At 47.3% G+C, this 22,998-nt stretch overlaps 1 protein-coding gene, 1 long non-coding RNA gene and 5 other non-coding genes across 7 annotated transcripts; 2 read left to right on the top strand and 5 right to left on the bottom strand.

The window, feature by feature from the left end:
* Nucleotides 1-3,426: 3,426 nt before the first annotated feature.
* Nucleotides 3,427-5,571, bottom strand: LOC120241066. The gene is made up of 3 exons (XR_005530824.1): nucleotides 4,893-5,571; nucleotides 4,503-4,565; nucleotides 3,427-4,292 (listed from the first exon to the last, which is right to left on the bottom strand). It is a non-coding gene; the product is annotated as an uncharacterized LOC120241066 (long non-coding RNA).
* TRNAD-GUC lies at nucleotides 4,389-4,460 on the bottom strand. Its single transcript has one exon. It is a non-coding gene; the product is annotated as a tRNA-Asp (tRNA).
* Nucleotides 5,122-5,193, bottom strand: TRNAG-UCC. Its single transcript has one exon. It is a non-coding gene; the product is annotated as a tRNA-Gly (tRNA).
* A 216-nt stretch (nucleotides 5,572-5,787) lies between the features above and the next one.
* Nucleotides 5,788-5,870, top strand: TRNAL-CAG. The gene has a single exon. It is a non-coding gene; the product is annotated as a tRNA-Leu (tRNA).
* An 8,799-nt stretch (nucleotides 5,871-14,669) lies between these two features.
* Nucleotides 14,670-16,572, bottom strand: HSPA6 (heat shock protein family A (Hsp70) member 6; the record flags this gene model as incomplete). The annotated part of the gene is made up of 1 exon (XM_039245959.1): nucleotides 14,670-16,572. A coding segment is annotated over one exon (1,449 nt), but the record flags the coding sequence as incomplete, so codon positions are not given.
* On the top strand, nucleotides 16,474-16,544 carry TRNAG-GCC. Its single transcript has one exon. It is a non-coding gene; the product is annotated as a tRNA-Gly (tRNA).
* Nucleotides 16,573-22,887: 6,315 nt separating the features above from the next.
* On the bottom strand, nucleotides 22,888-22,959 carry TRNAE-CUC. Its single transcript has one exon. It is a non-coding gene; the product is annotated as a tRNA-Glu (tRNA).
* Nucleotides 22,960-22,998: the final 39 nt, after the last annotated feature.

Raw genomic sequence — 22,998 nt, 5'->3', positions numbered from 1 at the left:
GCCTGTGGCCACTTGTGGGAACGATAGTCTCCACCCCACCTTGGTACCAAGAAGTCAGGAAATAACAGAGAGAGCAGGCAGGCAGTAATGTGTCACACAAAGCATCAGCCACGTATGATGGCCTCTGCTGGCTACTGCTGGCCGTCCTGTGACAGGATGGAGTCTGGGATGCAGACTGGAACATCGGGGAAATTGGGGGCTAACAGGTGACGGAGCGGCAGGTGCGCCTTTTCCCCGTCTGTATTGTAGTTCACCTTCCTGGAACAAGTTTGTTCTTTTTTAAACCCCAAACGTCCTCTGCCATTAGTAATTATTTCACTAATAAGAAGGATAATCAATGCTTGCTCATTGCCAGACACCATTCTGAACAGTTATTAACTCACCTGAGAATTCTAATGATCATCGTTATCCCCTTTTACATATGGGGAAACTCAGAGAAAAGGAGCCAAGATTCAAACACAGGAAGCACAACAGAGCCTACGTACGTCGCAATGACATTACATTGCCTCATCCCACCTGATTATACATATCATTCCAATAAATGATTATCATGTGATAAAGAAAACAGATCTATAAAGCCCTCAGACAATATTTTAGAGGCTAGAAAAAACTTTATTACAATTGCTGCTAGTTCAACAGAAGACAAAGGATTCAGTATCCTTAATATCTATCGTTTCCTAATTTTAGGAAAAAGTTTTCAACTTACACAATGACTTCAATGACTTATGACTATCAGTGTATTGGAAAGAAACTAGAGGAGTTTGATGCAGTTCCTCATGTTAAACCTGGGTTCAGGTAGAGGCATCATTTAGCCAGTACGAGCTGTATCAAATAAACCAACAATTATTAAAAATCAAATAATTTGGAGATGACTTGAAAGGTTGACATAGTATTTGCACTAGAACTTGCATTACCTACAAATCAGTTGTATGAGATACATAAGCACACAGATCTGTATGTATAGGTAAGGACTGGTAGGGGATAGTCGAAATACAGAGTTCTGCAACTGAGTTAAATCTTCTGAATACCATCAATGGCTACGTGTCTCAACATAAATGAATCCTGTAAAAATAATATTTATTAAAAAAAAAAGAAGCGGGTTGCAAAAGAACACATACTGCCTGATACCAGTTATAAAAACTTTAAAAGTATGAAAATCCAAGAAATATATATATTTGATAACACATACACATGTATTGAACCTATGATAAAGGCCAAAGGAATGGTAAATATAAAACCCAGAATAAAATTTGCTCCTTATTGGGAGAAAGAGACGCCAGATCTAGGGAGATTACTTAGATGGCTTCTCATTCAAGAAAGAGCACAGTAAGGACCTTAATTGTGAACAACAGAATCTGCTGTAGCTTGTTTAACTACGAAAGGATTTATTGAGGGCTATGGATAATTCACCAGGCATTGGGAAGGCTGAAGAAACAGACTCTAGGCTAACTTCCAGGAATAACTCCCCAAACTATTCTGTATATCGGGCTCCCACACTACTCAGCAAAACGTGCCATAAAACAAATTAAAAAGCTTCCCCAGTCTCCAGTCTCTGGCTCTAGAACAAAGCTGCATTGGCCACTATTGACACCACACAAATCATATCCTTGTGGCTCTCCCATGTAACTCTGGTACAAATCAGATCTCACTAAAGAACATCTGGTTGGCAGAACATAAATCATAACCAGAACCTCAGCTGCAAAGGAATCTGGGAAACGTAGTTTTTAGCTTCCCACTTCAACAGCACAGGAAAACAAACCGGAATGGGAGCTGAGCAAACCAATCGACATAATCCACTGCAATGAGTAACCTGAAAAGCAAAAATAAAATAAAACCAACACCAAATTAAAACAAAAACAGGTAACGTTCCTACCTCCATCTCTAACACAGGACCATTAGGTAATGAGGGGGTCTCAAGAACTATATAGTCGTGGGCTACAGTTGTGGGTATATTGTGACAAACCCTTGCCACCAAGGATCTGTGCATGTTTTTGTTCTTAAAAGACACCCTGGGTGTGGGAGGAGGGAGGGGCTCCAGGTCCCTGTGTTGGACTCCTCCCAAATTCCTGTGGACAAGATCCCAACAGTGTAACTGAGAAAAGTTTATACCATCTCGTTGATCCACGAAATCAAAGAGAAAGCTTGCAGTCTACTGGGTTCATGATAAACAGCTCATAATCCAAGATGGAGTCAAAACTCTCTTGGAAATCAGACTGGGGCATCGCTCGCATAGTCAAATATCAAAAACATGCAAGAAAGGACAAGACACAGCAGCGTGAAAGAATAAGGGACAGCAGTGTAAAAGAATGTGAGCCACAGACTCCCAAGCGTTCACAATATCCAAGAGGAAGCTTGGTATCTTCTGTTTTCACCTTTAGCTCATGGATCCAAGCTGGGATTGGAGTCCAGTGTGTCCCACATTTTTTGTTTTATTTTTTGTTTGAGAAGGATGGATGGGTTAGTACCCATCAATGATGTCATTTCAAATCAGTGGTTGAGGGGTGGGCTATTCAATGAACTGAATGGAGAACCATCAGGTGGAAGGATGGGAATAGAGTTACACATACCCCATGTTATACCTCAAAATAATTTCAAAAAGAATTAAAGGGATAATACTAAAAAAGCAAAACTGCTCTGAGAAAATAAAGGTAAAAACGGGTCCAATATTGGGGTGGGTAAGAGTTTTCTACTTATGAAAAAAAGTTAAGAAACTCTCAGGGAAAGTATTTGTCTACATAAAAATTAGAAACTTCTGAAGTTCAAAGACACTATGAATAAAGTTCAGAAGTAATTCCACTTTCCATAATGGTGGAGGCACCTGTGTGATACTAACCACTCCACCTGTAACAATTATAAACTCTGGACAAATTATTTTAAAAACCTGTAAGACATTTGAGAATGAGCAAATCAGATAGAAAATAAAGAGGATCTTATAGGTGAACTAAGTTGGATATAAATAAAATTTAAAAAGAAGAAAGAAAAGAAAGAGGATTCAAGCGGTGGAAGAAGGAATCATAAGGGTAAGGCCACTCACCAGGAAATGAGACTCAGACACATAAATTCATGCAAAAAACTAGTCTTATACCTCATGCATTGAGGTAGAGTTTAAGGCTGCTAGACTGGTGGATGTTGAAGGAGTAAATCTCAGAGAAGAGATAGCCTGATTCCAGAAAACCAAATCTGCAAATAAATCTCTCAATCTCTGGCTCACGCTCCATCTGAGCATCTACCCAGCAGGATTTCAGGGAGACCAAGATGAAAATAATAATTGGAGGGCGAAGAGCATACCAGGCAGAGATTTCAAGAACTGCCCCACCGGAAGAGACCAAAAAACACTGGGGCAACAGAAATTAGGAGAGTCGTTAAAGAATCTATAATGCGGCCATTTAATATAGCACAACGAAAACCATTAAAATACCGTTTTAGACTAACATTTAATGAGTATAGAAATATTCACATTTTAAAGGAAACACTCAAGTAGGTTAAAAAAAATACAGATATGCACACCGTGATTCCAACTTTGCATTAAAAAAGAAATGCCAAGAGATAAACACACAGCAAAACGTTAATAGGGATTTCCTGGGTGATGGAAATATGGGTGCCTCGTATTCCCCTGTGGTTTGCTTCTTTCTCATATTTTCTAGAAGGACTGTATACTACTCTTATATTCAGGGGAAATGTTATGTTTTCTAAAAATGAGCATATATGGTGCGCCAGATGCTCTGCAGGGCACAACTTCAAAGGACTGTAGCGCCGCAAAGGGTCTCAAAAACTGTAGCTTGGCTCTTCCACGTTGCAGATGAAGAAACCGAGGCCCAGAGAGAAATGGCTTGCGCAAAAGCAGACAGCTTCTTAGGGACCTAAGAGCAGGTGTTCTGATTGTCAGACCAGTGCTCGCTTCTGCTTGCACGCGTTGGTGCTAGTAGGGCGGCGGCGAGAGCGCGAACTTGAGAGCGCGGGCTGGGGTGGACTTGACTATCCACAGGCCGGGGAGGAAGGAAGCAGGAGCGCCTAAGTCGGGGGTGCAGGAGACGCACTCTGCAAGCCGCAGAGTGGCAATTTGGAATACAGAGCTCCAGGCAGAGCCTGGATCCTGGGATTTTCTTCCAGTGGGCAGCAGGAAATTTCGCGGACGGGAGAAAGTTACACCCAGTGGCAGGCCTCTTTCAGGGGTAGATCAGGTGGAAACTCGCTTCCAGAGTGAAGACCCAGGGTCAAAATAACCCCAGGACCCGTACTCCTGTGCATCATCCAGGAAATTCTCATGTGACAAGCATACTTTTGGAGGGAACCTAAAATCATCCAGGAATAACTTTTATTTCTCCAGTAACAGAGAATGTAGAAACAAAGAAAGGGGGTGTGGGGGGGGGGGGGAAAAAGCTCTTAGTCTCCCCGTCGGGGAATCGAACCCCGGTCTCCCGCGTGACAGGCGGGGATACTCACCACTATACTAACGAGGAAAACCGCGACGCAGGTCTGAAATTGATTGTTTAGGAACTTACTTCTAAACTTCGGTGACGCTGCCGACCGCTGATAACGCTGTGTCTTTGCTGCCTCGTCCCAACCTGACGAGAGCCCTACATGTAACTTACATTTTCTTACAGCCACATTAAAAATTAAGAAACAGGTGGGTGACTTTGAATACCACATCTTATTTAGCCCAAGGTCTCCAACATTTTGTTTCGACGTGTAACTAATATGCAAATATTAAATTTGAATTTTTTTCATCTTTCGTCTTCAAACCAGTTATGTTTGGGACACACAGACAGCGTGTTGCAACGCGGGCGTTAGCTTCTCATCGGAAAAACGGGGTGGGCACCTCGACTTCATACACTTGTGCTAATTACTTAGTTTACTGTCGCACACCTGCGGGTGCGGTTCTCCAGACGCACCTGCGAGCCTGGGCGCCCGGACGTCGGCACCTGCGCGCAGGATCCTCCAGAGGTGGCAGCGGGAAAGGGCGGGCGGGAGCGAGCGGCAGAGAGTCAGGGGGCTTCGCAGCGACGGATGAGCCCGGGAGAGAAGTCAGCGCTTGCAGTTCCTGGTTTGGGTTCAGGCTTTTTTAAAAAAGAATCCCGCGTGGTTTTCCCCGGGGGGGAGGGGGAAAAAAAAAGAAGAAATTGCGTTGGCCGGGAATCGAACCCGGGTCAACTGCTTGGAAGGCAGCTATGCTCACCACTATACCACCAACGCCGGCGCTGCCCAGGGCCGCGAAATCTCTATATAAGGCAAATGGAGGCCGTGAGTTTTCCTGACGCTGGTGCTCCGCGACCCTGAGGTGCTTGGAGCCTTTCCTGAATGAGGATGGATCTCGACTTGGCTCCTGGTCGAGCCTCCAGCTACGGACGGACCCTGGAGGCCGGGGCGGCGCGGAGCCCAGCAGGAAAGCCGATGCCTCGCCCCGCCGGGGGTTTTCCCGCCGCCTGCGCGTGTCCGCGCTCGCAGTCCCGCCGCTGGGCGCGTCCCAGCGCTGGAGCCGCCCGGTGTGGGATTCGGTACCGGCGATTTGGGGCGGAGGGTCTGAGGGAGACCGGGCGGCAAAGGGCCCGCGCTGGCCAGGCTCCGCCGCGCTAGACGAGCGAGGGGAGCGCTCTAAAGGGCGAAAGTGAAAATGGGTCTTTACAGTTTAGGATGGTGGAGAAGTAGGAAAGAGGAATCGGCGACAGTTTTATTTTTCGAGCTTTGACAAGGACCTTATGGAGACTTCTAGTTTGATAGATACTGACGTCATGCTACAAGCACCGCAGGATGAACTTAAAGAGGAGTAAGAAAAGCCTTGGTTTCCGTGTCAGGATGGCCGAGCGGTCTAAGGCGCTGCGTTCAGGTCGCAGTCTCCCCTGGAGGCGTGGGTTCGAATCCCACTTCTGACAAAGTTGCGTTTTCTTTCGTTTTCTTCCCTAACAACAATTAGAATTGAATTCATGGAGAAAGGAGTAGTGATTAATCAACACCTTTTCGTCCTGAGTATGTAGATATGAATGTTATGTTATGCTCTACTGTGAATATGAAACAATTTTTTTCTGTGTAATAGGCAGGAGACTGGTCTAGGAAATCAGGAAACAATTGAGACTAAGAATTACCCCTAACTATGGAAAAAACTTTTTTTTGCCTTAGAGTCCAGCCTCTCAGTATCTATGTATCCATTCCTTTATCGGACAGCAATATATTGAGCCTTTTACTCTGTGCCAAGCCCTTCAGGGCAGGCAGTCCGTCCGACGGAAGGCGGACTAGGGAGGCCCCTCAGCCCTGAGGCCTCCTCACAGGCCCTCCCTGGGATGTCTGCAGGCTCTGAGTCTCCTCCCAAGAGAAAAATTCAAGAACAGATCAGACACTGGTTTAGTGATGCTCCAAAAGAGCTCATTAAAGAGAGAGACGGAGTGCACTCTCCAGATGTGAGAGCAGCGAGATCAAGGGAGAGCAGGGCCCAGGGTTTGGGTCTCCACCTTTCATGGACGGTTGTTTAATGTCAAGGGGGTGGAATATTTATCATTTCGGGAAGTTTCTTTGGGAGCAGGATTTCAGGCCTTCTTTGTCTTGGGCCTGCCTGTCTGATTTGATCTGGCTTTCTCCCTGGCATTAGTTGGCAGGACAGGTATCCGACTTTCCCGATACCTGGCCCTGACTCCTCGTTTGCTGGTGTCCAGGCATCAGGTTTAAAACTTACCGTAACACCACCACCAACTCTGATTCAGTAGGGTTGCTGTGTCACCAAAACCCAGGAAAAGAAATCAACATAATAAATCTGGGAAAGTAATACAGACGAAAGGAAAACTCGTGGAGCTGGGTGTTTCAAGAGCTCCTTTTTCTGGAAGATCATGAATAAGATGCTTTCTGATGAAGGAAGAACTGTTGATGAAAAACTCTTGTTGCCCTTTTGAGAAGAGGGAATGTTATGCCCAGATCGCGATCTCCCCAAAATCCCAAGACCACCAAGGAGTCCGAGTCACGTATGCAAAGGCAAAGGGCTTTATTACGGGCTGAAGCTCAGGCTCTCAGACCTCACTAACGCAATGAATCCATGCTGAGAGCCTCGAACAAGGGCAGAGTAGGGTTTTTATGGGGTTTGAGATGGGGGAAGTTACAGAAGTTGTGACATGGGAACAGTGATCCAATCATAATTATTCAATATCATTGACAGCGGGTTTTACCATACACATTGTCTATAGTATTTGTTACTTTTGGCGGGATCCAATTACAACGTTTAGAGTACCTTTAAATCTGACCAATCACAGAGCGAGCCTAGGGTCTTGTTCGGCGATTAACAGGTTAACTTTAACATTGGGTAACAGGGTCCTATCTATAGTTCCTATCTCCAGGCCTCTCCCTTAACATTGTGGAGGGTGGTCGCTGGCCTTTCTTGATTGGGTGTTGCGAGGGTGGTTTCTCCTGCCTTGGGCAATGTGTAACTACCTGGTAGAAAGCCGGAACTCAGGCCTTCTAGTTTGGAGGGGAAACTTAAAGCCTGTCATGGAGTCAGTTTGGGTTAGACGTTTAGACTTGTGGCCTTACACGAAGAACTGTCTAGCTGAATGTGTGAAGTTCACAGGTGTGAGGATGGAAGGATCTTTAGGTCGATTAGCGAAAGTTTGCCAGACAAACTGCATTCTTTGTTATTTACTAGACCGTGATCTCAGGAAGTCACTCGAGGTATAACGCGTGCACTGAGTAATATTGGGTGGCTTCTGTAAGTGCCTAGGAGCTTATTAGAAATGCAGATCCAGGCCACAACCTCAGAACCGCCAAATTCAATGTTTGTCAGGTCTCCAAGTGATGCACATGCAATATGAAAGTCTGAGCAGCACTGGTCTAATTTAGGTGCCTTTGCACAGGTTGATCTTGAACTTGGACTACCGTTTCTCTTGCTGCTCACCAAGGCACTGTTTACTTGGTATCAGGTGAGCACTCACAATATGTCAGACACCGTGCTTAGAACAGAAGGTAAAAAGTTAAAAACTGCATCTACCGTATAGCCAACGTCAACGCATGCACAAGAGGCATGTGAAAAAACAAAGTTGAACCTTAACCGTGGGATCAAGGTGAATATCACTAGTGGCTCTTCATGCTCCTCTCACGTACACACCGATCAAATTCGTGGAGATGGACACTTCAGCCTGTGGCATTCTTTTCAAAAACCTCAGTCTAATCATGAAAGAGTATCAGATAAACCCCAGATGAGGGACAATCTGCCAAATACCTGACCAGTACTCTTGAAAATGTCAAGGTCATGCAACAAAAGGTTGGGAAACTGTCACAGATTGTGGGGAATGATGTGTGAAACAAAGGCAAAAGAAAGTAAACGGGATGTCCTTACTGCCTACAGGGCTTTGAGACCGGCAGTGACCTTCCTCTGGGAGCTCAGCTGCTTTGATGTTGACACTTTGCTGAGGGCAAAAGGCGATCTCAGCCCAGCCCTCTAGGGTCCTGTAAGTCTACTTTAACATAAAAATTCCTTTGGAAACTTCATTATCTCTACCCTTCAAGATATACTTTGGCAATCATCCTTCAAGCATGAAGCATGTGGCTTACTGATACACATCTGAAAGGTCTCATGACTGAGTTTCTTTTTTACTAAACAGTAATAAATGACTATTTTCCTAAAAATAGCTAGCCCCCTCAAGGTCCTAGAAACCTTGTTTCCATAATTCCTTAGAGACTTCTGCTATCCCTAACCCCCTCCCAACTTGAACTTATGTAATCAGTCACCAGTCACTACTCCAGGCAGCTCTTTGTGCCCACGGGTCCTGTCCCCGAGTTATAATAAATCCACCTTTTTGGTAACAAAGGCGGTTCAAGAATTTTTTCTTGGCCATTGCTCTGACAAAATGCTGTTTTTTACATTAGAGGGCTTGTAGCAAGATTTCGTTTCTAAATAATGGACATGTATTTTTATTTAATTTGTAGTTAATTAAATTCGTAATTTTGATTTAATTTGTAATATTTTTTGGAGACGAACTGGGTGACATGGTTGTTATTACACTAATCAGCTATGTTAAGAGGAAAATGACAGGCCCAAAACCAAATAATCCAGTGAAGAAACGGGCAAAAGACATGGATAGACACTTTTCTAAAGAAGACATCCAGATGGCTAACCGACATCTGAAAAGATGCTCAACATCACTCATCATCAGGGAAATACAAATCCAAACCACAGTGAGATACCACCTCACGCCGGTCAGAATGGCTAAAATTAACAACTCAGGCAATGACAGATGTTGGCGAGGATGCGGAGTAAGAGGAACACTTCTGCACGGCTGGTGGGAATGCAAACTGGTGCCGCCGCTCTGGAAAACAGTATGGAGATTCCTCAAAAAATTAAAAATAGAACTACCCTATGACCCAGCAATTGCACCACTAGGTATTCATCCAAAGGATACAGGTGTGCTGTTTCAAAAGGGCACATGCGCCCCGATGTTTATAGCTGCGCTATCACCAGTAGCCTAAGTATGGGAAGAGCCCAAATGTCCATTGATGGATGAATGGATAAAGAAGATGTGGTTTATATATACGATGGAGTATTACTTGGCAATTGTAAAGAATGGAATCTTGTCATTTGCAACAACATGGATGGAACTAGAGTGTATTATGCTAAGCGAAATTAGTCAGTCCGAGAAAGACGAATATCATATGATGTCATTCATATGTGGAATTTAAGACACCAAACAGATGAACATAAGGGAAGGGAAGCAAAAATAATTGAAAAACAGGGAGGGGACAAAACATAAGAGACTCTTAAATACAGAGAACAAACTGAGGGTTGCTGGAGGGGTTGTGGGTGGGGGGATGGGCTAAATGGGGAAGGGGCTTAAGGAATCTACTCCTGAAATCATTGTTGCACTACATGCTAATTAGCTTGGATTTAAATTTAAAAACGAAAAAAATAAATCAGCATACATCCAAAAAAGAGGAAGGAAGGAAGGAAGGAAGGAAGGAAGGAAGGAAGGAAAAAGACAACAGACCCAAGATAGAGTCACTTATGCTGAGCCAAGTCACAAAACTGGAACTTAATACCTAACCTAACTGCAGTTTCAACCTCTCCCTGAAATTTAGTTTAACCGGTTAGTCAGGAAGTTTCCAGTCTACACCAGTAAGAATAAGAACACCCACCCTTACCACTAAGAGAGGATGACCTTGCCTGGAGCAATCCTTTCTTTTCTTTTGCTAATAACTTGTTGCCGACCCTCCTTCCTATAAAAACCTTCACTTTTGTGAAAGGCCTCAGAGTTCCCCTCTACTTGCTAGATGGGATATTGCCCAATTCTTGAACCCCTTACAGAAGCCAATTAGATCATCAGATTTACTTAGTTAAAATTCTGTCCTTTAACAACTATAGACAATATAAAGGTGCCTTATGGGGAGCCTGGGTGGCTCATTCGGTTGGGCTTCCAACTTGGGCTCAGATCATGATCTCACAGTTCATGGCTTTGGGCCCCACATCAGGCTCTGTGCTGACAGCGCAGTGCCTGGAGCCTGCTTTGGATTCTGCGTCTTTCTCTCGTTCTGCCCCTCCCCTGCTTGTGCTCTGTCCTCTTTCTCTGTCTCAAGAATAAATTAAAAAAAAAAAAAAAAAAGCCTTATCAGGCATACAAGAAACAGTCCCCAAAGAAACTAAACCATTAACAACAGTCTCATTTAAAAGGCGAAGGGCATCTGGGTGGCTCAGTCAGTTAAGCGTCTGACTTCAGCTCAGGTCATGATCTCACAGCTTGTGGGTTCAAGCCCAGCGTCAGGCTCTGTGCTGACAGCTAGCTCAGAGCCTGGAGGCTGTCTTCAGATTCCGTATCTTCCTCCCTCTCTCTCTGACCCTCCCCTGCTCATGTTGTCTCTCTCTCTCTCTCAGAAATAAATTAAAAACATTACAAAAAAAAAAAAGCAGATGAAGCAGAGTGCTTAAATCCCTCTATGGAAAAATAGATACCATACAAATGAGGGGATCTGAAATGTTTTCACAACTAAACACAAGACAATCTTCCTTCTTACACCCTATGTTTTTAAAGAGAGAGAGAATATGTTGTTGAAATGCTAAGAAACTATCTAAGCCCTGGGAGTGTCAGAATAGGCAGTGACTTAATCTCTCACAGGATACCTGGAGACCGGCTGTGGGAAGGTCCAGGCCTGTCCCGGCAGCGCTCCACAGGAGGCCAAATCACACCAGACAGGCCCCAGGGTGGAAGATACTATAGCAGGAAATTGTGACCAAATTAAGAAGAAAAAGCAGGAAAACCCTGCTTCTTGCCCCCAGTAATAAATATTCTGCTGCCTAGTTAACAACTGTCAATAAAAAATAGAAACCCAAACCCCATGCTCATGAACACACTAGCTCCCTCTCTCTCTCTTTCTGTTCCTCTCCCTCACTCCCTCCTCCCCCGCTTGCTCGCTCGCTCTCATATCTCCAGAAGAATGTACTTTTTCGCTTTAATAAACTTCCCTACTTGTGTAACTCGTCCACTGCGTGGCATGTCTGTCCTTGAATTCATTCTTGTGGCAAGACCAAGAACTTTTGGCGACTCCTTGAGGTCTGGCTAGATCAAGCCCCCCCACCATGGCCCTGGGTCTCCCCAGTTCACCCAGCAACATGAGTATCATCATTCCTCCTGGGAAGTCCAAGTTGGAAGCTGGGAGGAAATTCTGGAACGGGAAAGTGTAACATAGAATGTGTGTGTGATGTCATCTTTTTGGGGCAAGTTCCTTCAGTGGGAAACCAGGACGGCCAGCAGTAGCCCAGGTGCAGAAAAGAGAGCAGTTAAAACTGTGAAGTGACAAGTACGCGGCCAGGGCGTTGTCCTGCAGTCTCCTCTCCGCCCGCAAGAGGCGCCCCTGAGCCAACTGTAAGGTAGCCTGGCTCTGGCCAAACGCGCCTGCAGTTCCGAGATAAAAGTCTACCTCCGGTTGCCCACAGGAGACACCCAGCGTGGACTGGGTGAACTGGGGACTAGCTGATGCAAGTTTATCCTCGCTCCTACGTTGGCACTTACTTACCCAGCGGAAAAACTGAGCCCGAGGATACTTCCCAGGGTCAGCCACTTGCTCTAAAAACCACGTATTAGTGAATCATGTAAGTAATACAATAAAATATATATCTTTTCTTGCGGGGTTCAGCATCCAGCTGTGTTCTAAAAGAATAACATATGCAGTTTCATAACATCTCGGGGAAGTTCTGATAAGTAGAGTGACCGGCTGTTTGTGAGGTGACAAGGCACAGGCTCTAGAATCAGGCAGGACAGGATTCTCAATTCCAACCTGCCCCTCCCCCACACTTAACAGCTATGTGACCTTGAGTAAATTGTTTAAGCTCTGGATCCTCATCTCCCCAAAGAAATAAAAACCTGTGATGTTGCCCTGAGGATTAAATTAGATTGTGTATGTCACGTACCTGCTACACAGTTGACACTCAACTAAAATAATTAGTAACAGCTAATATTTGCAGCTCATTGCTGTATGCATAACATTCTTTGTCACTTCTTACATTTACTAATTAATTGAAACCTCTTAGCAATCCTGAAGTAGGTGCTGTTTCATCATCAACTCCCCCTATATAGAGAGACCGAACCTCAAGGAGGCTTTTTTTTTAATGTTTTTTTTAGGGTGGGGGAGGGGCAGAGAGAGAGGAAGACACAGAATCCGAAGCAGGCTCCAGGCTCTGAGCTGTCAGCACAGAGCCTAATGCAGGGCTCGAACCTACAAACTGTGAGGTCATGATCTGAGCGGAAGTCAGACACTTAACTGACTGAGCCACCCAGCTGCCCCTGAACCTGGGAGAGTTCAACTTCCACCAGATATAAAGGAACAGAGCTGAAAATCTGGTTCCGGCATTGTTATTATGATACATGGCCATCATTATTATTATTATTAATCATCACCCTAGGGGCCCATCATGCCATTTCTCTCACATATGAGATCAATAGTAACTTTTTTTTTTTAATTTTTCTTAATGGTTTATTTATTTCCTGAGAGAGATAGACAGTGTGAGCAAGGGAGGGTCAGAGAGAGAGGGAGACACAGAATCCGAAGCAGGCTGCAGGCTCTAAGCTAGCTGTCAGCAAGAGAGCCCGATGCGGGGCTTGACCCCACCAAGGGTGATATCATGACCTGAGCCAAAGTCAGACACTTAACCGACTGAGCCCCCCAGGCGCCCCCAATAGTAACTTTAATCACACCACTAGATGTACTCTCCAAAGTCAGGATACACTACATCTCCAGGGTCCAGGACATGGGGTTTGTTCCCTAAAACAACATGGATAGGAGTGTCTGGGAGTCTCAGTCAGTTAGGCCTCAGACTCTTGATTTCATCTGGGGTCATGATCTTACAGTTCTCACCAATTGTGAGTTCAAGCCCCAGCATAGGGCTCAGTGATGACAGTGCAGAGCCTGCTTGGGATTCTCTCGCTCTCTGTCACTCTCTGCCCCTTCCCCACATGCTCACGCTCTCTCTTTCTCTCTCACAATAAATAAATAAACTTAAAAAAAGAATAAGGGATAAAGTAACTTGATTAAAGACAGCTAATTAGCATATAAAACTATCTGTCAGTATATTAGGACCTACAGACAGAAACTATCGACTAGAATCTCAATACAGGATTTTTTTAGTCTTAGGTCACACACAGGAGCCTTGCTGGGACTCCAGTCTGTCTCCATTCTTTACTTTTCCAACTCTTATCTCCTTTCCTCTTCCAGCAAATGACTCACAGCCTTCTCCTATCAGCCCTCAGATTTCACTACTGACTCGGACTTGTCCGCCTCAAACTGTCTCTTACCCTTTTTTCCCCTGTGGAAATCACACACACAATGTGTGAATTTTCTTCACTTCCTTCAGCACCCACCCTGATATTTTCTGCTTCTGACCGCCTTGCCTCTTTATGCATTTAACTGGATTGAAAACTAAGGAGGATTATGTATTTAACCGGATTGAAAACTAAGGAGGAGCTTTAAATGTTTATTTAGATCTATGTTTCACAAAATCCATATGTGCAAGTAACCAAAAAAAAAAGTAGGCAAAGGCAATGTTGAAGTGCCACATAAATGTGATAACGGTCACTTCTGCCTGCCTGAAATGGGAGAAGAGGATTTTAAAAAGTGAAATGGCACGGATCTCGGTGATACAACACACCGGGATGAAAGCTCCCTGTTTGGAAGATTTCTCTCCACTCCCAGTCTTCAAGTTCAGGGCAGGATCACCGAAGGCTGTCCAGGGGCCCCACAAAGCCAGCCCTTACAGTCACACGTATCAGGAGGGGCCATTCAATCAACCTGCTCAATGACGGGGCCGGTACTGGGGGCTCCCTGGCCAGTGTCAGCTCCTCATGTGCCACCCCCAGGGACACACAGGGCCTGGAGAAGGTGGGGTGACAGATTAGCTCCAGCTTCCTCCTCTGATTCTCGTAGTCTATGCTCCAGCCAGACACGGACTTCCTGACTCTTGTCCCGTGCTCTGTGCTTGTCCTTTGGGGAAACCTTGTCTCTAAGGCTCTCCCTTTGCTAGGAGCCCTTCACACAGAAGACACTGGTCTCGAGGAAGGTTATGGCAAGCCCTCCGTCCCTCCCGGCCTCAGCCTCAACCTCGTACTGCCCAGCCTCGCCAACCATGCTCTCAACCTCCTCCTTGCTCAGCTGGCCCTGGGCCCTGGTGACGGTGATCTTGTCAGCCTTCCCTGTGCTGGGGGGGGGGGGGGGGGGGGGGGGGGGGAGGGGCTGCACTCCCAGGGTGCCATTGGCTCCGATGTCCAAGGTCGCCTTGATGGGGGGGGACTCCACGTGGAGCGGGAGGGGGGCCACTGAGCTCACAATGCCTCAGGAGGTTGTTGTCTCTGGTCATGGCCCTCTCACCCTCACACCGGGGTCAGTGCCCGGGGCTGGTGGTTTGAGTAGATGGTCAAAATCTGGTCTGTTTGGTAGGGATGGTGGGACGCCTCTGGAGCAGTGTGGTCCTCACCCACCTGCTGTCCCCAGCCCCAGGGAAAGGGGAGCCGTGTCCAGCAACAGGAGACCCTGCACTGTCACACACTTGTCCCCCATCAGCACAGCGGTCTGCCCAGCGGCCCCAAAGCCACAGCCTCAAGGGCCTTGATACTCTTGTTCTCCAGAGAAGTCCTGTAACAAGTTCTGTCCCTTGCGGGTGCGGGGTGGGGATCAGCCCACCAGAGCACAGTCATGGACCTGGCCTTCCTCGCCCTGTCCAGGGGCTGCGGTAAAGATCCAAGCACAGCTCCTCAAACCAGCCTCGAGGGATGGACGTGTACGATCAACACTCTCAAACAGAGTGGCCTGGGTGCAGGAAGTCAGGGTACACTCGGTGCTGCCACAGGCTGGGCGAAGCCTGTGCAAGGCCCACGTGTCCCCGCTCAAGGCCTTCCCGGGCTTCCGTCGGAACTCCTTCACCGAGCGGCTCGCCAGCCTGTGGTCCGAGTCCTCTCCGCCCAGCCTCAGAAACCTCGGAGACACCGGCGTCGATAGTGAGAACGCATACTGTCCAAGGTGCCCCCAGCCAGGTCGAAAATGGGCGCGTTTTGCTCCCTGGCGCCCGCGGGTCAGCCGGCCGGGGACGGTGGCCCCCGTGGGCTTGTTGACGATCCGCAGCCCGTGGCGCCCCGCGATGGCATCGGCGTCCTTGGCGCCCTGGCGCTGCGGGTCCCTGAGGTGGGCGGGCGCGGTGAGCAGTCTCCTGCACCCGGCCGCGCACCGGGGACGAGGCCCCCTCGGGGTAGGAGGCGGCGTCCTGCCGGCGCTGGGACACGCGCGCCCAGGCCCGGCCGCCGGCCCTCGGGCCCTGGAAGGGCCAGTGCTGCGGGTCCGCCAGCACCGCCGCGTCCGCGAACCGGCGCGCGTGGCGTCCAACCCGGTGGTGCGCCCGGCGCTTAGCTGCGCGCGCCCCAGCCGCGCGCGGTCGTGCAGGCCGCCTGGCCGGGCGCGGGGCGCGTGTCCGAGTCGTGCGCGACGGCCGCCCCCCGGCCTCCCTGCAGGACGCCGACCCACGAGCACGTGGTCGGTGCGCACGGCCGCTTCTCTGCTGTGGCGGTGGCCGTGGTTTCTCGCGGCCCCGGGACGCGTCGGACGCCCGAGCCGGCAGGACTCGGGGCGGCCAGGCTGGGCCTCCAAGAGCCGGGCATCCCCGCCGCCGCGCCGCCTGCGGGTTACCCGCTCCTGGCTCGCCGTGGAGGGGAAAGGGCCAGCTCCTCCGCGCCCGCCCGAAGCGCGATCCGAAGCCCTTGAAGGTCGCAACTCCCCACGAGGACAAATGCTCCCCCTGGATGGTTGATGAGCCGGGAGAGCCGGCGTGTCATCATCGCGCCAACAGAGCCTCAGAGGCAGGACTTTAAATACGTTTTCTGTTATTGTTGTTCTGTTTTGAGTCCTAACATTTTTCCGTCTTGGAACATAAAGGCGATATTTCCGAAATGGTGACTCAGCGGGGGCCTGACTGGCATCCAGGAACTGAGCGAGGGACAGAGATGAGGTTAAGGGATGTCGCCCAAAACGCGAGCATTGGTGGTTCAGTGGTAGAATTCTCGCCTGCCACGCGGGAGGCCCGGGTTCGATTCCCGGCCAATGCAAGGTGACACTTTTCTGTTCCGGTCCACTTCAGTTAAGTCTTTTTCTATTCTAGGGTTTGCAACACTGAATTAACCGAAACCAGCTGGAATCGTGCATTCCCTAAGCCAGCCAGCTGAAGCCTGCATTGATCTGATTTGGTTCCCCTCCTTTATCAAGTCCCTTTCCTCTGCAGGAGGGGTGGGGCTGGAAGGAGGACTTGCATGAACTGTGGTGGGAACGCCCGGCTCTTGAGACCTGTCCTTGTCGCTTGCCTCCCCGAGGGGCATCGTCCCAGAGGCCTGCTGGAAAGGCACTGTATTCCAGAAGGAGACTTCCTAGACGTGAGGGTGGAAATGGAGGATAGAAAACAACATGTCCTTGTCATTTGCCGGTCGGGGAATGGAACCTGAGTGTCCCAGGTGTCAGGCAGACACTAACTACTACACTAAACAAGCACAGTGTCACAGGGCATTAAGCTTCAGTAAAGCTGGCTTTTTTGTAATATATTGTTATCTGACTAACTCAAAGGGAACCCGTTTTTAAAAAAAGAGAAACTGAAAACCTGTGCCCCATAAGTGCCTATTTCTGCTCACGGCTGAGACCCCTGTGGAAAGCTCAGAGGGCCTTTAGGAGGAGGTGGGAGTCAGGATGCCAAGGTCAGTCCGGCTTCTGAACTGGGTTTCTTGGTCAACGTCCTCTCCATGCAGTGGTGAGAAGGAGCTTGCAGAGAGAGATCAGCTATACTGGGACCAGTCTGGGAGAGACTGGCTATGCTGGAATGAGTCCAGGTGATCGGTCCAGGAAGGAAGGGAATGTTTGAAGAAGTGTGCAGTGAATGACTTCCACAGTGGAAAAATCAAACCATCCTCAAAAAGAAGGAAGCTATGCTTTAGCCCTAGAAGAAAGAGAAGCTGTCAGCTTTAAACTCATTCACTCTTAGGGTCTAGGCCAGCCACGTCTGGGTGTCACATTCGGGATATTTGTAGCCACAGGCCTGCAAGAGAAGGGTCCTCACCTCAGAAGGAAAGGTGGCCTGGCCTGGGATCCGGATCCCGGCCTGTTCAGGGACTGTCTTGTCCAAACTCCACCAACATTCTCTCCCAGCCCCCAGCAGCTCAAAACCCCACCTACCCGCCCACCCACTTTAGGGATAGGCCTAACGTAAGCACCTCTGTACTTGGCATGAACCACACAGTACCTCACACAGGTACTCTTCCAGTCATTCATTTCTTTACTTTTTAATTCAGGAAGTTCCCATATAGAGGAACTTCTGTTGCAGTGCTATCTTCTCACACGCACTGAAATCTATCCATTTATGTTCAGTAACTTAGCTTGAGTATCTTTAAAAGTAGAACAGATTTGGGGCGCCTGGGTGGCTTAGTTGGTTAAGCGTCCGACTTTCGCTTAGGTCATGATCTCGCGGTTCGTGGGTTTGAGCCACGCGTTGGGCTCTGTGCTGACTGCCAGCTCAGAGCCTGAAGCCTGTTTCAGTCTGTGACTCCCTCTCTCTCTGACCCTCCCCTGCTCACACTGTCTCTCTCTCTCTCTCTCCTAGAAATAAGTAAAATATTTTTAAAAAAAAGTAGAACAGATTTCATTAAATGATAAGTGGACATCGTGACGTGGAGTGATGTTTGTGACCTAATACTGAGCGCAAAAAGCAAGTTGTAGGGGTGCCTATAAGATTTCTGGGCCACCTGCCCCAACACATTTATCAGAACTTATAGAAATTATAGTCAGCATTCCAAGATCGAGAGTGGCATTTCTGAGGCATCAAAGAGCACTCTAAGCTCTCTATGCAAGATCTACAGTAGTTTGAGGTTAAGACAACCTAGGAACAAGGTGAGGAATACGGGTGGGGTGGTTCATGCTTACAATAAGAGATACAGTATCTTCCCCCCATCTCAGAAAGTTATTCATGAATGTTCGGAATTCTCTCCGAGATAGGAAAGTTGAAATGTCTGAGTGTGGGGGCGCCTGGGTGGCTTAGTCGGTTAAGCGTCCGACTTTCGCTTAGGTCACGATCTCGCGGTTCATGGGTTCGAGCCCCGCGTCGGGCTCTGTGCTGACTGCCAGCTCAGAGCCTGGAGCCTGTTTCAGTCTGTGACTCCCTCTCTCTCTGACCCTCCCCTGCTCACGCTGTCTCTCTCTCTCTCTCCTAGAAATAAATAAAACATTTAAAAAATTTAAAAAAAAAAAAGAGATGTCTGAGTGTGATTGTTTGTCAATGGAAAGGAGTACCTTTTTTCTCTACTTTATACATAAAAAAGGGGGAAGGTAATCATAGGACTAGAGTGCTGAAGTCCAACCCTTCATTTGTATAAATGAGGAAACCACAGTCCAGGCCAGAGCTGTGAGTTGAGCCAGGCCATCCCTCTCTTCAGTGTTAAAGCCTAGGTCCCCTTTTACCTCCCTGTCTCATTCTCTCACCTGCACTTATCACTTATAGGTGATCCTGTCCATTTCTCTAATTGTCTCCTTCCGTAACTCCAGGGGATCACCAGATTGAATTCTCCAGGACAGAGACTCTAATAGATACAGAGCCCTTATTTTTGCTGAATTACAAAATGGTAGTAAGATCCTCTCTATAACTCCTAGAACAATGACATTGTTCCTGATCGACTGATCGTTGAATAATAAGGCGTCTGTTTAGTTCTCCTAAAACAAAATCAAGCACTCCTGCCCAATAGGAGAATTCCCACGGGATCAGGATGGCTGACCATCCATCTGCGTTGACCGCAAAAACGTCTATGGTCAGAAATTTTTGGATTTGAAGGGCAGATTTAAAATGTGCTCAGGAGAGAGTACCAAGTATCAAAGTCAGAGAGTTTTTCCAAGAAGATTATGAAGAGGACTTGAGACTTTGAGAGCTAGATTATGCATAAATGGGAGAGTGTTCTAGGCAAATATCAAAGGCAATACCAGTTGCTGTTTGCAAAATAGAGATTGAATTTCCATATTTACTAAGGATGTGGAGAAGGAGGCGTCACCAGATAAAGGACTAGGAGAAGAAGAAACAGCTATCCAGTCAACCTGATGGGATAAATTTGTTGCTAAGCATACCCTTAGAGCAGTGGCGTCCAATAGAAATGTAACATGAACCACATGTTTAAATTCACATATGTAACAGCACACTTAAAATTTTTTTTAAGTTAATTTATTTAGATAGAAACATCATGAATGGGGGAAGGGCAGGGAGAGAGGGAGAAGAGAGAGAATCCCAAGCAGGCTCTGCACCGTCAGCACAGAGCAGGGCTTGAAGCTTGAACTCCTAAAGCTATGAGATTATGATCTGTGCTGAAACCAGAGTCAGATGCTTAACTGACTGAGCCCCCAGACGCTCCTATAATAGCGCATTTTTAAAAGTAAGAAGTAAGGCACCTGGGCGGCGCAGTTGGTTGAGCCACCGCCTTAGGCTCAGGTCATGATCTCAGGGCTTTTGAGTTCAAGCCCCACATCTGAACTGTGCTGACAGCTCAGAGCCTGGAGCCTGCTTTGGATTCTGTGTCTCCCTCTCTCTCTGCCCATCCCCTGCCTTGTGCTCTGTCTCTCAAAAATAAATAAGCATTTAAAAAGTAAATTAAAAAACTAAAAAAAGTAAGAAGTGAAAGTAAAAAAAAAAAAATCATCTCTCCCCTAATGGGGATGGTCCCTCCAGCATTTATGAAACTGTAAGTATATAATTTTTACAATATTTTTCACAATACATCCAGACACACAGGGAACAATCGGTAATGTCAGTATCTATTTTCGGTAAATAATGTCAGCAGATACCAGACACCCAACTCCACTTCCCGTGCGCTGCTCGCAGGTGGAAGAGGCAGCCCTCGGTCTTCCGGGTTGGAAAAGCCCTCTCCGAACTCCTTCACGCTCCTCCCACCCCCGTTCAGCCCACAGCCTATCATGATCCAAGAAGGAGGGAGGTCATGTGATGACCAATGACCAATCAGATGCCGCCTTTGAAATTAAACCGAGGGGCAAACACTTTAGGTAGATTACGGCAGGTACTTAAATTGAAACGGTTTATCAAGTCAGAGCACGTTAGGGTCATGTAAAACAAGCCATCTGAGAGAAGGAGAGGGTGAGGAAGGGAGGATGGAAGGGGGCGAGAGTGAGAGAACAAGAGAATGAGGGAGTTGGTTGAAATTGGAGAGAAGTAGAGGAAAAAGCAGGCAAGAGTGGTCATGTCTCCGAATGTTGGCTTCCCAAACACACTTCCGGTTTCGCTTTCAGCCAGCTCACAGCACGCCTGTTGGGCTGTCGTTGGACAGTTTTGCGGTTTCCTCTCATCCCTTACAGTCTTTCTTTAGTTCATCTAGTTCGAGTGGGTTTTGTTTTCTTGTAACCAACATTCATCTCTAGTTGAGGACAGTCATTAATACCACAGGGAGAATCACCTTCTCAGGTTGGTAGTTTCATCAGAGAGAAGATCGAGAGCGCTGGGCAGGCCAACAATTAGGGAGGGGGCGAGTGAGAAGAGAGGGTAGCTTCAGGGAAGGTTTGGAAGGACAGAAATAAAAATCAATTAACTGACAATTTTGCTGAGGGCTCACCTCATTCCTTTTGATGATTGGATAGCTATTTTCTTCTTCAATTAAAAAAAAAGACAAGAATTCAAATAAATGGTTTACATGTATGGACTTCTGTACTACAGCCCACCTCCACTGTAATTAATGTGATGTTCTCGTCGTAACTCCTTATGTGGCCTCACTACACACTTCAGAGCTGGGAGGGCAGGAATAGGTATCCGATCCGTCACAGGGGTGGGGAGCTTGATTCCATTCTTGTTCCTTAACCGTGGAAGGTTTCCCCTGGGGGTCTGTATCACCGTAGCCGCCATGCCACAAAATAAGGAATATGGCTGCTGTTTTGTTTAAAGTGGGATTGCTTGATTTCTCATAAAGTCGTACATCTGTTCTGTAGGGTATTTGAAGAGGGGAGATTCGGGGCCTTCTTCAAAACGAGATATTAAGAAAAGCACATATAAAATTATAGATTTTTAAAAATGTTTATTTATTTTGGATTACAGAATCCAAAGCAAGCTCCAGGCTCTGAATGTCAGCACAGAGCCTGACACCGGGCTCGAACTCACAAGCCACGAGATCACAATGTGAGCTGAATTCAGATGCTTAACCTGCTGAGCTACCCAGGGGCCCCTAAAATTAATTCAATAATGTATTTTATTTAACCCAATGTATTAATTTTTTTTAAAGTTTTCATTTATTTTTGGAGACAGAACAAGCTAGGGAGGTGCAGAGACATAAGGAGAAGGAGAGAGAGAGAGACAGAGAGACAGAGAGAGAGAGAGAATCCCAAGCTGGCTCCTCAGTATCAGAGTAGAGCACTACGCGGGGCTCAAAGCCCAAATCGTGATATCATGGCCTGAGCCAAAATCAATACTCAGATGTTTAACCGACTAAACCACCCAGTCGACCCCCAACATACTAATTTTATATGGCTGCCATAACAAAGGACCATGAACCGATTGGCTTGACCAACATAAAAATTTAGAGTTTCCCAGATTCAGAGCCTGGAAGCCAGATCAAAGTGTCATCAAGGCCTCTTCCCTCTAAAGACACCAGAGAAGGCCGCCTTCCTAGCTGCTGATAGTTTCTTGACTCAGAGCAGAACTCCAGACGTTATCTGGTGTTCTTCCCTCCTGAGTGTGTATTGTGTATTTGAATTTCCCCTATTAAAATGGAAGACAAGCGTCCATTTAACTGCATATTGTATTATGAGCACACTCGACTGCAAAATGACGTCACCCTGATTACACAGAAAGGAGACAACCTATTTCCAATAAGCTCCCATTCTGAGATACTAGGAGTTAAGATTTCAATATATGAATTTTGAGGGGACACAATTTAATCCATAATAAAAACTATCTCCAAAAAATGTTAATCTATAATCGGTATAAAAAATATAAGGATGTGGTACACTCTTGTTTTCCTACTGATCTTTGAAATTCAGGGTGTATTTTACACATACAGGATTTCTTAATTTGGACAAGCTCTTTCTCAAATGCTCCATAGCTACATATGACTATCGGTTACTATCCAGGAAAACACAAATATAAAAATTGTTTTACACGTTTTATATATAAACCACGCAGGGCTCGGGACAGAAACAGCAGAGGCGAGAGGCGTCATCGCGGGGGCCTCCGGTGGGCCAGGGAGACCAAAAGCGGGGAACGGACTGACAAAGCCGGGCCAGCCCCGGGCTCCCCTCCCCACCCTCCCCACCTTGCACGTCGCAGCCCGCCGTGGGGTCCGGAGCCGGCACGCGCGCGCGCTCTGGCCTGGCGCGTGCCAAAAGGGGGTGCGGGCGCGTGGCGGACGGTGGCCCGAGAGGAAGAAGAAAGGCTTCCCTGACCGGGAATCGAACCCGGGCCGCGGCGGTGAGAGCGCCGAATCCTAACCACTAGACCACCAGGGAGCGACAGGCTGCACGCCTGGCCCGCACCCCCTGGACCCG

Source organism: Hyaena hyaena, unplaced genomic scaffold (genome assembly GCF_003009895.1).
Source record: "Hyaena hyaena isolate Hyena2069 unplaced genomic scaffold, ASM300989v1 scaffold_275, whole genome shotgun sequence".
NCBI lineage: Eukaryota > Metazoa > Chordata > Mammalia > Carnivora > Hyaenidae > Hyaena > Hyaena hyaena.
Note: the sequence above shows the minus strand (reverse complement) of the source record. Positions and strands in the feature narration are given on the sequence as shown.